General features: G+C 42.1%; 1 protein-coding gene across 1 annotated transcript in view; it reads right to left on the bottom strand.

Moving 5' to 3' along the window:
- Positions 1 to 13853, bottom strand: part of tnmd (tenomodulin) — a 212046-nt gene extending 198193 nt beyond the window's left edge. Inside the window, exons 1-2 of the mRNA XM_060832212.1 lie at positions 13681 to 13853; positions 13370 to 13504 (exon numbers count right to left, since the gene is read on the bottom strand). Coding sequence (XP_060688195.1) covers positions 13370 to 13504; positions 13681 to 13725 — 180 coding nt within the window. The 5' untranslated portion in view covers positions 13726 to 13853. The remainder of the gene's footprint in view (positions 1 to 13369; positions 13505 to 13680) is intronic.
- Between the last annotated feature and the right edge of the window lie 3538 nt (positions 13854 to 17391).

Here is a 17391-nt window from a genome sequence, read left to right on the forward strand (position 1 = left end):
CTGACTGCGTCCCCTAAGAGCACACAACATTTTCCCTCCCAGATGTGCTTCAGCCCATCTCCCAGATGTATCCAGCCTTGCCCTGCTCCCCCACTCAAAAGGCACCGAAGCCCCATCTTTAAGGTGTTCTGAAAACGTGTCCTTTGGGCTACCACAGCTCACTAAAGGATACCCTGGGTAACCCAAATGAATGCACCAATGACCGACTCTCAACTAATCAATCCTGTCTACTCCAGGTTCCACTCCGTGGGGTTACCAACGTGAGTTTTAAATGGCAGAAAGGGGCTGGTTGTCTCTGGCAAGTGCACAGGCATGAGTTCCAAACTAATTCCACTCCTGCCTCCTTGGAAATGGTAAGTCCTGTCTTCAGGAAAAGGATTTGCTATTTTGAGTCACTTTTGCCATTTTCTATCCCCATTGGCTGTCTGGTGTGATGAAAATCTGGGCCTGAATTTAAAAAGGTCACTCCTGCCAGGAAAGACTCCTTCCCCAACAGCAAAAGGAAACTCCAACTGGCCTTGTGGATTCCTGTTAGCATTTATATATTTTAACTGTGGTCAGACTAAGACCAAGGATCCTGCTTCTGACTAGATTTTTACCCTACTCAAAATCTTACAGTACAGGAGGCCTTTTGGCCCATCAAGTCTGTACTTCCAAAGCTATACTTAATCTACGCTAGTGCCACTTTTCAGCATGAGGCCCATAGCCATGAATCTTAGGTTATAGATCATTACTGGCCTGTAGGTTTTGCTTTTTTAAACAACATAAACCTTTTTGAATCATCTGTATGAAAACACAACTCATTCTCAATAATTGCTGTAAAAAGGTTAAAACAAAAACACAATTCTATCAACCTAGTGTTCAGACACCTTTGTCACTAAGCCTCCCATCAACTTCAGCAGTTTCAGGGAGATCGCCATTTTAAACCACCCACTAGGGGTTTCAGTGCCACTAAGTACACACTTCAGGTGTGCATTCCTATTATTACAACACGGAGATAGACAGTCAAACCAAAACAGCTTTTCCACCTCTGCATTTGCTACATAGTAAAACTGAATAAAAACGGAAAGAACTGCAGATGCTGTAAACCCTGAATAACGTTTTTTAAAAAACTTCATTTTCTTCATGTCAGAGAGGTGGCCATGGTACCAGCATGGGCCCCAGTTATGCCTGTCTCTTTGTGGGGTATGTAGAACATTCCTTGTTCCAGTCCCATCCTACCCCACACACAATTCTTTCTCGAGTATACTGACGATATCACTGGCGTTGCTTCCCTGTCATCTGGAATTGGAAACATTAGCGATTTTGCTTTGATTTTCCACCTGCTCTCACTTTCACCTGGTCCATCTGAAACCTCCTTCCTCGACATCTCGATTTCCATTTTTGGTGAAAGGCTGGCCACCAGTATCCACTATAAACACACCGAGATTCCCACAGTTACCCTGCTTCCTGTGAAAAGTGTATTCCATTCTCCCAGCTTCTCCTTGTCAATTCTGATGATGCCAACTTCAAAAAGCGAGCCTCCGAAATGTCCATCTTCTTCCTCAACCGAGGATTTCTCAACACTCTAGTTGACAGGGCCCTCAGTCAGATCCAAACCCTCTCCTGCACCTTACCCCTCACTTTCCTCCCACTACAGCGATTGGGACCCCATTGTCTTCAAGTACCATCCCACCAGCATCCCCATCCACAGCATCATTAGCCACCATTGCCACCACCGCCAGCGAGATGCTACTACCAGACACATATTCCACCTCTTCCCCCCACCGACCCCACTTATCAGCTTTCCGCAGGGACAATTCCCTATGGGACATCCTGGTCTACTCTCCCTTCACTCCCAGCAATCCCAACCACTTCATTGTATCTTCCCCTGCAACCGCAGGAGGTGAAACACCTGCCCATTTACCTCCTCAGTATCCAAGGGCCCACATTTACTACCCTCAGTGTGGTCTCCTCCACATTGGGGAAATGAAGCATAGACTAGGTGACTGCTCGCAGAACAGCTATGTTCTGTCTACAAGAAAGATAGATATTCCAATTGCTTTCCACTTTTAATACACCACCCTGTTCCCTGGCCAACATCGGTCCCAGGCTTGCTGCAGTGCTCCAGTGAAGCTCAATACAAACTTGAAGAATAGCATCTCATTTTCTGCTTGGGAACCCGGCAGCCTTTTGGATTCAATATATAGAGTTCAATAACTTTAGGGCTTGAGCCATCCCATGTCCTTATCCCTACCCTCACACATCAAGCCTTGTTATTTCATAGCTGAAAATGTGTTGCTGGAAAAGCGCAGTAGGTCAGGCAGCATCCAAGGAGCAGGAGAATCGACGTTTTGGGCATAAGCCCTTCTTTAGGAATTTCCTGAAGAAGGGCTCATGCCTGAAACGTCGATTCTTCTGCTCCTTAGATGCTGCCTGACCTGCTGCGCTTTTCCAGCAACACATTTTCAGCTCTGATCTCCAGCACCTGCAGTCCTCACTTTCTCCTTGTTATTTCAGAGCCTGCTATTATAAACAGTTAGCCACTAACAGTCCCCATTAACAGCTATTCATCCTCCCAGGCAGGAAAGTGAGAACTACAGATGCTGGAAACCAGAGTTTAGATCAGAGTGATGCTGGAAAAGCACAGCAGGTCAGGCAGCATCTCTGAGGAGCAGGAAAATCGCCTTAATGAAGGGATTTTGCCCGAAACATCAATTTTCCTGCTCCTCGGATGCTGCCTAACCTGCTGAGCTTTTCCAGCACCACTCTAATCATCCTCCCAGTCAGGCAGTTATCCAGTCCTTTGTCTATCCAACTGCTCTTCTCTCTCTTTGGGCTCTCTCCCCACCCTATCTTCTTCATCTAAACCAACATTTTCCTAACTGCTATCAGTTCTGAGGAAGGATCACTTGACCCAAATTGTTAACTCTGATTTCACTCCACAGATGCTACCAAACCTGTTAAGCTCTTCTGGCAATTTCTGCTTTTGTTACAGTAAAATTAAAACTATCAAAACCCCACAAAATTGCCCACAATGGTTCCTAACCAGACTCTTGAGAAACCAATCCCAGACTTTGCAAACAATCAAGTCTAGACATCTGTCACTTTCCAGGAGGTCCCTGTTCCCATTCAACATCTGCCATCTGCTGGAGCATAAAGTCTGTCCCAGACTTGCTGGAATTAATTCCCATGTACTGACCTTGGAAATGACTGACATGTGCTACCTGTTTGAACATTCTGCTCTTCCACAGCATAAAGAGTCTGTCAAACATTTTGATCAAGAACCAAACTACAATTTTATTTAACAAATTTATGGGGCAAACAGGGACTTCTCAGGAAATGGGGACGCTGGCTAATATTTAGACATTGAGAATTAGCCTTGACAACGACACTGTTTGGTCTCATTGGTTTATTTTTCTCATTACCAGGCCGCTGGGGGAATTTTAGAGTCATACAGGTCTGGAGGAGGTATGATTTTTTTTTCCCAAGGTAATTCTAGATTAATGGAAAGAGCTCTAGCTCACTTTCCAGCCCCTTCCCCAACCAAGAACACTTCAAGAATAAAATGCACAACACAAACTGATAATTGATGGCAACTGTTCAATGCTAGAATGCACGTTCCACACGTACCTTTCCTGTTCTGATCTCATCACACTTATCAGAATTTATCCTTCTTATTCTTTGTCGCTTGATCATGCATTTAACTTGCTTCTTCAAGAGAAAACATTTTTCTCATTAAAATGTGCAATTAACAATGATCTCATAGTCAAAAGGCACAGCAAAGAAGGAGATTTCAGCAAAATACTTTGAGCTCAAGCAAAGAGTGTATGCACTGATTAGAAATACATATCCATAAAATACTAGGATGCCAATTCTATAAAATTGTATATGTGTCATTGCTGCTCCTTGAACTAACTTCAAAAATATTCTTCACAGATTTTCTATCCACTCTTACATTATGGATGAGACCAAGTCCCCTCAAAATACATCAAGAAGGTAGTCTAGACCTTCATATTTTCTTATTGTAAAGGCATTACACTCCAGATGCAATTTGATTAGTCAAACTATTTGACATTAGTGTAAAAATAGTACATTTTGCTTATTGTTAAAATACAGACAAAAATGAATTGACTTACCTGTAACTATTGAAATGCTTAACAAATTAATAAACATAATTACTACTAATTAACTGTGCCAATGTGTAACATCCCATAAACACCCTTGGCAAAGGCAAATTCATTAAATTGTCATTAGATTGTCTCACATTCAATTTCTAGCAGCAGGAAGAGAACCTCAGCTGTTAGATGTAACTAAGGGAGGAATAAGAGGGTTCCACATCCCGCTTCAAGACCCCAGCAAGTGCAGAAAGCTAAAACTAAAATTTCTGGTTTTGAGAGAGCTTGACCCCACCCATTCAGGCTGCATCTATTGTTTCAACTTTAAAATAAAAAGGCCTCACAAGCTGTTTACTTTATTGGCTTTGAATCTCTGTCTCAAGCTTTCTTCAGTCAAAAAAGGACAAAATATATCTCAGAGCTATAATACCATCACATTTGCTATTTGGATTATTTTAAAATCCAAATCTCAATTGACTTTACAGCTCAAACGAAAATCAAAACCAATTCCTGAAAATTAGAACCAGCATGCATTAACATTGTTTTTTTTAAAAAAAACAAATTGAATCAACATTTTGAAAATGACAATGAAATGTAACTTTTATGATATAAACTTTTCCTGCAAGCATAAATTTAAAAACAAAATCACAAAATTAAATAAGGAAGATAGTTTCAGCATTCTGCAACTAAACAAAATGTAATTATTGACTGCACCACATCTGATTTGCCACCAGCTTCATTCTGACACATTCATAATTAATTTTCCAGTAAATTAATCAGTAAACAGTCATATCATACAATATATTTGAAGGGCTGAATAGTGTACTCATGTTCCTACCTTCTTGCCATTTGGGGCCTGTTCAATGTAACATAAAGCATTGAACATTATTGACAGAGCTAACAGGAAATCAGATAACTTTAGAGGTGATTTGAGACTTGAGGCTGTTTGAACTCGGTTGATCTTTGGTTTCTACTTTACCTATGTGCCTGGCTAAAAATGCAATTTCTAGAATGAAGCAAAGCCCATCTATTCATTCATTCCCTTCAGCTTATTTACCTATCATTCACCAAGTCACAGCGCCCACAGCCATTCATCACGTAGCACCCATAATTCAAGAGAATTGAGAATTATTAAGGAACTGAGTGCCTCTAATTGAAAGCTATTGCTCCTCTGTGCTGTGTACGCTGGCATTTGGCAAAGCAAAATATGTTGCTTGGAAAATTTAAATCATTATTGAACAGCTGCCTCACATGACAGGGACATTAGACTGATTCACATTGTCATTTCTATTTTGCCCTTTGATAAGCTTATTTATGATAGACAAGATCAGCGCCGGAAATAATCAGTGCACAGAAATAATTACTTACATGTAATAATGACAGTAGATAGGGGTTCTCAAGACATTTTTTCTTATCATTTAATTCCTAAGCTTTCTGCATTGCTATACTAACAGCAATTGATTTTTGAACAGTTGGAAAGCTTCATAATAGTTAAACTGCCCCATGGGTGGTATTAAGCTCACGTAAGTCATGTAGACAAATCAAATATGTCAGAACAAAATAGCACATTAATTGTCCCACATTCGGTTTTACGTTGCATTGCCCAAATAAGCTAAGATTTCTAATGCATGTTATTATTTTGCATTTTATTACAATACTGAGCTTTGCAATATCAAGTCAAACCCAAAACTATATAACATGAGAAGGAAATGAGTTGCTAGGTGTTTGTCTTTTGCAACATTGCCATCATTTTATTGAATGGTAATTTCATGCCACTAAATATTGAAGAAGTGATTTATATTTTATGAGAGTGGTGTATCTTGATCTTGGTTGTGAATTAGCTGCACTAAAAAATATTTAGTTTACATGCTGTTCTGCAAGGTTTGAATAGGATTGATTTTTCATCCAGCAAAAGTAATGGGTCTGGAAGCGGGTGTGCTGTCTAATTTGTAGGACTAGCCAGTATGCCAGACTGCTGGCACGTGCTCATCTCCAACTTATTTTGAAGTTGTCTCTGTGAGGGGTGTTGTGGTTATTTGCCCATTAAAAAGGTAGGCAACCAATTGGTTATGCTTAAAAAAGGCAAACTTCGCAGGGCCTGGAATTTTCCAGTTGGCATGTGGTCCCCTGCAGAGGCTGGAGACTGTAACATGAAGAAAAATGGCCTCTTGGCAGTAGTACATGCGTTCAATAATGTCTATGCCTTCCCCCACCCAATCACAAACAGCCAACGTTCCCAGAGGGCCACAGCTGGGGTTGCAGCTTTCCAGTGGAGATGCTTTCTCTCCACATTGCCCCCAACAGCTGTGTTAGAGAAGGTGGGTGCAGTGGCAGGGTGAGTGTGGGGGAGCAGAGAAAAGATGGAGGCACCTTTAGCCGTGGAGAAGGTCTTTTATCTTCTTGTGACATTGTTGTGTGTTTCGACAGAACTTGGAAACAGCATTGACCAAGGTGGTAAACTCAGACCAAGCTGGCAAGGTCTGATGGTGTAAGTCTCCTCTGCCAGTCCTGAGGGAAGACAAGAGCTATTCTCTGTACTAATGCATCCACCAGAACCTCCAGGTCCCTGTCGGCTAAGTTAGATGGCAATAATCCTCTGTCTGCCATGTCTGGGACAATTCGTGAAAACAGAGGAACCATGCAGGACAGCCCCAGAGCTGTTTAAAAAAAAGCTGTGTTTTAAATATTGCACCAGGAATCCTGGACAGTCTCAGCTTGTACAGAGATGGAAGATACAGCAAGTGGGGTGCCTTGGAGCATGGGTAATAAGGTAAGTTTCAGAAAAGTGTACGTCACATCATGCTACGACTCATGGCTTGAACCCCTCTATGATTCTTGTCGAAATTGACACTTCGCTCATTTCTGGTAATGTTCAACTCAATGCATCTTTTTAAAAGGTGTCTGAGGGTTAAATATTGGCCAGGGCGTGAAGCTAAATTCTGGCACCAAGGGAAAACATAATATTTTGCTCCGGTTGACAGCATCCATCATTTCTCAGCTGAATTATAAAACATGGTATCCCAAAACAGTAGCAGTAATAAACTTCAATCCCAGCCCTATAAGACTTCAGATGACAAGTCTATTAACATGAGTAATCCATTTCTTATCACCACATTATGTCACAGCAGCACAGTGTCACTCTTACACTGAGCTCTGATTGACCATGCATAATTTATGGTTCCCTCATTAGTAGAAATAATATATCAAACACTCTGCAACAGACCCATAATAAAACCCTGTTTTCTTATATGATATCCAGGCATAACATTATAAAGATGTTGGATGGCCTTTTGTATGTTAACTGGATGAGTTTTGCACAGCTCCTATACAACAGGAGCAGCTGCATATGTTCTGCTTTGACAGTATTTTCAAATCCTGTAACTGCTGCTAACTTGACCTACAAAGGCAGCAGATGTACCACCACCATTATGGTCTCCTCCAAGCCACGCACTATCTGGATTTGGAACTACATTAGGGATTCTATGAATGACAGAGTGCGGAACCAGGCTCTTCAGCCCAACAAGCCCACACTGACCCTCCAAAGAGTAACCACCCAGACCACTCCCGTACCAAATGATCTTATATTTACCCCTGACTAATGCACCTAACCTATACATTCCTAACACTATGGGCAATTTAGCATGGCCAATTCACCTAATCTGCATGTCTTTGGATTATGGGAGGAAGCCGGAGCACCCGGAGAAAACCCACGCAGACATGGGGAGAATGTGGAATTTGCACACAAACAGTCACCTGAGGCTGGAATCGAACCTGGATCCCTGGTGCTGAGAGGCAGCAGCGCTCACCACTGAGCCACCCTTGCATTCCTTCATGGTTGCTGGACTTCCCTTTCCAAGTGTGGACGTACCTACACACCAAGGACTGCAGTTCCCAACGATGGCTTACCACCATCTTCTCAAGGATGGTTCGGCATTTGTAATAAAATGTTGGCCCAGCCAATGACACCCAGATGTCCAAGAAAGAATAAACTAAACTTGGAGATGATAGGAACTGCAGATGCTCGAAGTCAATGGATGTGAAGCTGGAAGAGCACAGCAGTGAAACAGCATTTGAGGAGCAGGAAAGTCAACGTTTCAGACCAAAATCCTTCATCAGGACCAAAAGGTTTGGTCAAAAAAGTGGCTCAAAAGGGCATGCTTCAAGTACAGAGGTGGTCCATAGCCGATGGCTTGCTGAAGGCCAGTGTAGAATGGTGAACACTGGACGGCTCATGAGGCCATAATTCTAAGAGTACAAAAATCTTGGAGGGTTCCACGGTGAAAGATGGCTACAGAGGTAGGCAGAAACAAGGTCTTGGACAGAATTTGAAAATCGGGGGTGTAAACTCTTTAGCAATGACCTCAATGAATGGCAAAGCAGACTTGATGGCCAAATGGCTACTTTTGCTCATACATCTCGTTGTGTAGGACATCTCAACCAAGTCGAACTCAAACTGCTCACCAAATGCTCAAGATTTAGTTTTAAAAATGTTTGTGAAAATGAAATGTGGAAGCTTAAGTATATATTTAGCTTGGGGATGTGAGTTGTGACCTATATTTCATCGATTAATACAATCTTATCCTTTCAGAAGATGGCTGAATTTTGGTCACAAAGCATATGGTCAGTTTTCTCCCTGTACCTCCTGAAATCTAGAATATTGAGACCAATTGCAATGATCCACTTTTGCTCTTACTGAGATCAGCTAAGCACAGGTGAAGAACGAGATTTCCTGGTCAGTGTAATGCAGTAGAGCACTGAGTGCACATTTGCTCACTAACCTGTCGCTTTACTGTTTTAATACTTTTCTCCAAATGGATTTCTTTTCCCCCAAAGATGAGTAAGGCCACTGTCAGACACAGAACCTGAAGGCTTTTATCACTCAGTCAGATGTTGGCCATTTCTTTTGGCAACATACACGTACTGTGTAAGCACTTCAATAATAGCAGAAAAGGCCACGCTTAAAGCCATAAACCAAAAATTATTGTGGAGTTACCAAAGAAAACCCGATTTGTTGAGTAGTTCTACCAAGTAAAGGGGAGCATTGTTGTGTAGACAGCAGCCATATTAATACTGCGGTGACTGCAGATTAGCATCCACAATCCAACTTTTTCTATGCGTAAGGCGGATTAAATGGAGTAATGTTAAGAACACCCTAACAAAACAACAGCTTTTCAAGCAGATGCTGCAAAATTAGATCATTGTGGTGCTTACAGCTCAACAATAATGATCACACTCACTTTATCCAACTTCCTAACTCTTATGGTACACAATTTATCCAGGGAATGAAACTCCGGGGTCGATGAGGCCAGTCACGGATTGGGGGGGGGGGGGGGGGGGAGGGAAAGGTAACTGTGGAACTTGGCCCGCACAAACAATTCCCTGTCTCTATCCTAGCCTGGACTACTCTCTCAAAGCTGGGGCAACTGTCAGTCTGCGAATGGTGGGTATCCAGTTGAGTTCCTTAATGGCCACTTAATGCCAATTGTCAGAGGCATGACTGGGATTTTCCAGATGTCTTCCACCTTCCCAGGAGCAGTAGGAAACAAGGTAACTACCTGCAGGTGGTCTCCAGTGGAAGAAAAGGACTCTGGAGGGGATTTTCTCCCCTGAATAATAACGTTCTGGCTGTGTTTTGGATAGGCTGAAAGGCTAAAAGTTAATGATGACATTCAACACCTTGAATGAGTCCTGTGAACATTCCTTTTAAGGGCCAAAGATTGTGCCAGCAGCTTGTTATCCTGTGGCTGTTTCTGTACTGTCTGTTTTGAAACTGTATAACAGACAGAGAGAGCGCTTTGTTCTGAGAGTGGGGTTTCACCTTGGATTAGGATGGCGAACAGTGCCAGGAATGAATCGAAGTCTCCAGACCAGCCATTGATCGAGGGGTCCCTGATGGACAGAAAGGCGTGAAGTTTGTTGCTTTTTTCCCTTTCTTTTCCATTTGTTACTCTTAATATCATCTGCACCGATAAGGTTCCCCATAGTAGGCTATTGCAGAAAATACGGAGGCATGGGATTGGGGGCGATGTACCATTTTGGATCAGAAATTGGCTAGCTGTAGGAAGACAGAGGGTGATGGTTGATGGGAAATATTCATCCTGGAGTTCAGTTACCAGTGGTGAACCGCAAGGATCGATTTTGGGGCCACTGCTGTACGTCATTTTTAAAAATGACCTGGATAAGGGCATGGAAGAATGGATTAGTAAATTTGTGGATGACACTAAGGTCAGTAGAGTTGTGGATAGTGTGGAAGGATGTTGCTGGTTACAGAGCGACAAAGATAAGCTGAAGTGGTGCGCTGAGAGGTGGCAAATGGAGTTTAATGTGGAAAAATGAGGTGATTCAGTTTGGAAAAAGTAACAGGAATACAGAGTACTGGGTTAATGGAAAGACTCTTGGTAGCATAGATGAGCAGAGATATCTTGGCATCCGTGTACATAGATCCCTGAAAATTGTTATTCGGGTTGATAGGGTTATTAAGAAAGCATTTGGTGTGTTACGTTTTATTGGTAGAGGCATTGAGTTTCTGAGCTATGAGATCATGTTGCAGCTGTATAAAACGCTGGTGTGGCCACACATGGAGTATTATGTACAGCTCTGGTTGCCACGTTTAAGGAAAGACGTGGAAGCATTTGAAAGCATGAAGAGATTTACCAGGATGTTTCCTGGTATGAGGAAAGGCTGAGGGATTTGAGGATGTTTCCATTAATGAGAAGTAGGTTAATAGGTGACTTAATAGAGACATACAAGAAGATCAGAAGATAAGATACTGTGGACAGTAAGAGACGTTTTCCTTGGATGCTGATGGCTAGTACAAGGGGACATTGCTTTACATTGAGGAGTGATAGATATAGGACACATGTCAGAGGTAGGTTCTTTACTCAGAGAGTAGTAGGGGCATGGAACACCTTGTCTGCAACAGTAATAGACTTGCCAACGTTAAGGGCATTTAAATGGTCATTGGATAAACATATGAATGATGATGGAATAGTGTGGATTAGATGGGCTTCAGATTGGTTTTACAGGTTGATGCAACAGTGGGCTAAAGGGCCTATACTGGCTGTAATGTTCTATGTTCTATCGTTATTATTATTATTACTCAGTGAACACCCACATTTGAACAAATTGCTATTTGTTGAGTCTTCTCTTAAATATATTTAACAGAATCCGAAAAGAACTATTTGGATACACCCTGTGATCCAAAGCATGCTGTTAAGGCCAATATTTAAAGTTAGGATTATAGGAAAAGCACCTTTATCTTGGGATGCCCTCTCTCATTTGCTCACCTACTGCAGTATCTAACGGCTGCTCCTGTCCTGCAGACTCTCCACCTTTGCGAGCATTCAAACACTGTTCTGAAGTGGGCAGTGAGTTCCTGGTCTGCCCGCCAATTGACCAGGAAAGTCTCAGGGGAGGGATCATTCCCCATAGGTATCTCACACCCATTTGATCTCGATGCTGTTGGCCTGAAGCCTACTGGCAAAATTGTGCCCAGATGTGTTGATAAGTAATAAAAACACAATACTGGAAAGACTCAGCAGGTCAGGTAACATCTGTGGAGGGAAAACCGCAGTTAATGTTTCAGATTTGTGACCTTTCATTACATTTCAAGGTCACGGAGGTGAAAGTTTAACTGTTTATTTCTCTGCCTGCCCTGCTGTGTACCAACAACCTTTTCAATTTGGGTTGCATTAGGTAGGCACTGCCTGGAAGTAGATTCAACGGAGGCATTCAAAAGGTGATTACTTCAGTAGAAACAATGTGTAAGGGTGTTGGGAAAATGGTACTAAGTGATGATGGCCATTCAAAGAGCTGGTGCAGACATGATGAGCCACTTTCAGTCCTTGCAGCACCATAATACTCTCTCTCCCTGTTTCATGGGTCCTGTCATGTAAGTGTTGTGCAGGTACTCAGCCCTATCAGCTTCTCCAGGGCACATCCTTACCTCCTAATTGCCCTTTTCCCCAAATCGAGCAGCTCCCCCAGTAAGAGGCAAAGGGAAAAGATCTGACTATTCCAGTCACTGATAAATATGAGTCAAATGGTGCAAGTAACCTGTGGGTATCTTCTCAGCAGGTGACACAGCTCGGTGTCTGGCTGCTTATTAATCTGTTCAATTGGCACCAATTCCATAAAGTTCCACTTTCCATTCTGCTGGGAGATCACTAAACTGCCTGTCTGCAGCTTATTATTAGTAAATGAATTCGGGTACGGGTACCAGTACAGCACTGAAATCATGATGTAATTTGAGCACTAATGATTAGAGAGTTCTGTCGGTGACATTAGCAGACGGATGTTGAAAGTTATGGCCTAATATCCCTTCGCCTGTTATTTTTGATGGAAGCGTTGGTTCAAGATTACTGGTCTCACCTCTGAGACATAAGGCCATGGGTTTAAGTTCCATTTCAGAGACAAAAATCTAACTGAAGGAGTGTTGACGTGTCTTTCTGTTCAGTTGTTAAATCAAAGCCTTGTCTGCTCTCCCAGATGGACGTCACTGGATTGCACAGCATTTTTTAAAAGAAGTCTAGGAGAGATCTCACCAGCATTCGGCCCACTAATTGTCTCTCAGTCAACACCAATTAAAAACAAGCCGTTTGTCTAATATGGTATATATGTGTGAACTTACTAAGCACAGGGGCAAGTGCACTTCAGAACGACATAACTTGATTGTAAACTGATTTGGGGAATCCCGAGTTTATGGGAAATACCTTAAAACATCTGGGGTTTATTAAAATAATCGTCCCTGAACTCGACACACACCAGCAGTCATTTCCAGACAGTACACCTGTCTGAACCTTTCAATCCCAATGAGAACTATATATTCCCGAACGTACTTTGAAGAGGTGACGATTAAAACATTTAACCACTTTTTTTCCCCCGAATTTGGACCAAGGCACCACTAATCTAGCACCTTTTAGGATTTGATATACGAGGGGGTGGGGAAAGACTGACTTTTTTTTAAAAGAGTGTACCCTCAAATTCTTGCAGAAGTTTCAAAACTTGGAAACAAGGTCGTAAAGAAAGATTGCGAGGCATTGTGTTCGAGTTGCAAAGACATAATTAATACCGTGTGCATATCGCCACTGGAAGAAAACCATTCCACTATTGAATCTTGAAATCTCGAATTTTTAAAATTTGTTTGCAGCTTTGACTTTTGCTGTTCATTTTTTTGTTTTCTTTTTACATAATAAGACCCCCACTGGAGTCGGACTGAGTGCAGCAACCAAACACTGATCGAGGCTTCGCTGTTAACTAGAGCCGTTTCTCACCTTGCTCTCCCTCTGCTCCCAGTAATAGTGAGCACCAAAGGCACCCAGTAGAAGCAAAACCACCACCAGGGCCAGCAGCGTCCCAAACTTCACACAGCTCGAGCGGTGAACGCGTTTCTCTTTCATGACAAAAACCTACAAATGTATAATGAACCCAATTCGTTAATCTCCTGTCACCCAAACAGCTCAAGCAAAGTTAAGTAAACCAACTCCAACTTCTGCCTCATGCAAATAAACATCTCTTAAAACCCATGTGTTCAATAACATGAAAATAATTTTTTTTCAAATATTATAAGTATACAAATACTTACATCTGCAGCTAAGTGCTGTCCCTCTAGATTTGGTTTTTCTGCCATTATTTCAAAACCCTGGTCCGAGAGCCTGAATCACCATTTATTCACCAGCACCGAGCAAACGAGACTTTTATTCCCCAAATCCAGACACTTGCAATTCCACTTTGAGTGAAATTTCAGCTGTTTGCCTTAAAGGCGCCGCTCGCTGCTCCTGAAATTCCATCCCCACAAAATGTTAAATCATAACTCACTTCACTGCCAAAATCCAGTTAATTGAGTTCACTGGAAAAAAAAAGACTTTTGACTTGAAAAGTTTGCGACATGTCAAAGTTTAATTGTGAAAGTATCTACTAGCTCTGTGTCCAGCAAATAAATATATTCCCTTAGCCCCTCGATCAACTCACCTAATGTCCATTTGTCCATCGGGAATGGCGGGCTGACTTGTTCATAGTATTACACTGAGGATTGGAATCAAGCAGATCCTCTACAGTCCTGGAGATCTACATTGTTTTCAACAGTTGATAGTAACTGCCTAATCAGACTGCCTTATTTTTGGGGTCAAGATTAGAGTGGTGCTGGAAAAGCACAGCAGGTCAGGCAGCATTTGAAGAGCAGAAAAAATGATGTTTCAGGCATTCCTGATGAAGGGCTTTTGCACGAAATGTCGATTTTCCCACTCTTCGGATGCTGCCTGACCTGCTGTGCTTTTCCAGCACCACTCTAACCTAGACTCTGATGTCAAGCATCTGCAGTCCTCACTTTTACCTGCCTTACATTTTGGGACCTATGGTATGGGATGCCATTGGCCGGAGAGGTAGACGGCATCACCTCTGTTGGAGATCCAGTTCTGGAGGGTCTTGCTAGTAGTAGAAGTATGTTCATAATGAATGGTGACCTCAGCTGCGCTGCGCAAGGTCACTGGTATTGGAGAGGAAATGGAGAGGTATCTAGTCCCTAGCTTGTCAGAATTTCACCACATGCAATCTCTCTAAAGAGTCACATCCTCTGACCATTAGTGGAAACTGGAATGGCTCAATGACCTAACCAATCATGACAGTGGTGACCTGTGCCTCTAGCAGTGTGGTGCTAGCCATTGTCTGCCTCTTTCTACTGTGTGTGAACATTCATTGATGAGTTCATTTATGAAATACAGTCCCTGCAATCATTGCCCCTGGGTGAGTTGGAGGTGGTGTGGGCATTTGTCTGTATGTTTTGCAAAGGAGGGATAGTAGGAAATGGGTTTAATGCACCTCTTATACTGCTGAGCAAATCTGTCCTCCTGTTCTTACTGCTCCACTTACTCTGAAAAGGTAAAGGGCCATTGCTCATAGCAAACATCAGTAATTAACAAATGGGAAAGAAAGTGTTTTGGAGGAGAAGATACATAAGTAACTGACTGAGCTGGTTGAATCCTAAGAACATAATTGCTTGATTAGCTCTATGTCAAGTAGGGGAGGTGATGCCCCAGTGGAATTATGACTGGACAGTTAATCCAGTGACCCAGATAACATTCTGGGGACCTGGGTTCAAATCCTGCCATGGTAGATGGCAAAATTTGAATTCAATACATATCTGCAATTAAGAATCTAATGATGACCATGAATCCATTGTTGGAAAAACCTACCTGGTTCACTAAGATCCTTTAGGGAAGGAATCTACCATCCTTACCTGGTCTTGCCGACAAATGACTTCAGATCCACAACAATGTGGTTGACTATTAACTGCCCTTTGGCCAATTAGGAATGGACAATAATTGCTGGCCCAGCCAGTGACACCCTCATCCTGTGAACAAACAAAGACTGGTAAGGGAACCAATGAATGGAAATGTTTGGTCTTGTTCTCACCAATCTAACCATTGAAGACACCTCTATGGGTAGAGTAAATGGCCTAGTGGTATTATCACTGGATTATTAATCCAGAAATCCTGGTCATGTTCTTGGGACCTGGTTTAAATCCCACCATGACAAATGGTGGAATTTGATTTTTTTAAAAAATGGAATTAAGAATCTAATAGTGACCATAAATCCCTGATTGTTGGAAAAACCTATCTTGTTCACTAATTCCCTTTAGGGAAGCGAACAGTCATCCTTACCTTGTCTGGTCAACATGTGAGTCCAGACCCACAGCAAGGTTGGCTCTTCATTTGCCTTTTGGACAGTTAGAGATGGGCAATAGATGCTGTTCGAGCCAGTAATTCCCTTAGTCCATGAATAAAAATTCAGGAAAGTATCACTGTGGCCATCATGCAGTTCTTATGGAGGCAGGTTCCACTTTCACATGGACAATGCTCTCCACTCTGTTATATGGCATTGTCACCAAGCCAAATGGGATGGATTTTGAACAGATACAGCAACTCAAAACTGGGCATCCATGAGGTCTTGTGGTTCAGTAGCAACAGAATTGTATTCAGACACAGTCTGCAATACATTCATGGCCTGGTACATCCCTCACTGAACCATTATCAAAAAGCTAGAGGACAACTGTGGCTAATGAAGAGTGTAGAAATGAATGTCTGGAGCATCACCAGGTATACCCAAAAATATGGTGTTTAGTTTAGTGAAGCTACAAAGCGTGACTACTAGAATGCCAAACAGTGTATGTATAATGGGAAAGATAGCTGAGCAATCCCACAGATTGACCTAAGGTTTGCAATGACACAATGGAACTTCTAAAGAAAGGTCAGCAGACCTGAACGATAACTCTGATTTCTCTCCAGAGATGCTGCCAGACCTGCTGAGATTTTGCAGCAATTTCTGATTTCCAGTATTTGCACTTTTTTTCCAGTCTTTTTGTATTATCTACAAGATATATTGCAGAAATTCTTAAGACTCCTCACACAGCACCTTCCAAACTCTCAAAACTGCCATCTAGAAAGCCAAGTGTAGTGAATGCAAGGGGGTTCCCTTCCAAGCCACTCACCATCCTTACAAGGAAATATATCACCATTTCTTCAGAGTTGCTGATTCTTAATTCTGGAACTCCTCTTTAAAGACATTGTAGGAGTACCTACACAAATTGACTGCCGAGGTTCAAGGAGGCAGATCACCATCATCTTCTGAAGAGCAACTAGTGAGCAATAAGTGGTGACCCGGCCAGCAATGTCCACATCTCATGAGTGAAGAAGAAAAAGTTGCTGTACCAGGCTATCTCCTGCTGCCTTATGAGTTAAAGTCTCAAATGAACAAGCTACTATTGAGATTTGAGTTTATGCTGTGGTCCATAGGGTTTATCTTAAATGGTGGTGGGTATATGTCTCATTTTCTTTAAGAAAATAGGAAATAAGAGTAGCAGTAGGTAATAAGATCCTTCAAGTCTGCTCCACTTTTCATTAGGATCCATTTTCCTGCTCTATCCTTTGGATTGTCTAAGTGCCCAAACATCTGTCAGTTTCAGTCTTAAATATACTCCATGACTGAGCACCCATCACTCACTGCAGAATTCTTAATGTTTACAAACCTCAGAGTGAAGACTTTCTCCTCACCTCAGTCCACAGTGGCTGACCTCTTAGCCTTAGAGGATAGCTTACAGTTCAAGATGCTGCAGCCAAGGGAAACCACCTCTAAGTATTTTACCCTGTTTAGGTATCTTATCCATCTCAATGAAATCACCTTTCAATCTTTTAAACTGTAGAGATCAATCAAAAATAAAATTGAACATGATTCGCCACCAGCATATTTCAAGCTACAAGCATAGACCAATTTTACTTTTAATATGTTCACCTGCCAACAA

Source organism: Hemiscyllium ocellatum, chromosome 11 (assembly GCF_020745735.1).
Source record: "Hemiscyllium ocellatum isolate sHemOce1 chromosome 11, sHemOce1.pat.X.cur, whole genome shotgun sequence".
Classification (NCBI taxonomy): Eukaryota; Metazoa; Chordata; class Chondrichthyes; order Orectolobiformes; family Hemiscylliidae; genus Hemiscyllium; species Hemiscyllium ocellatum.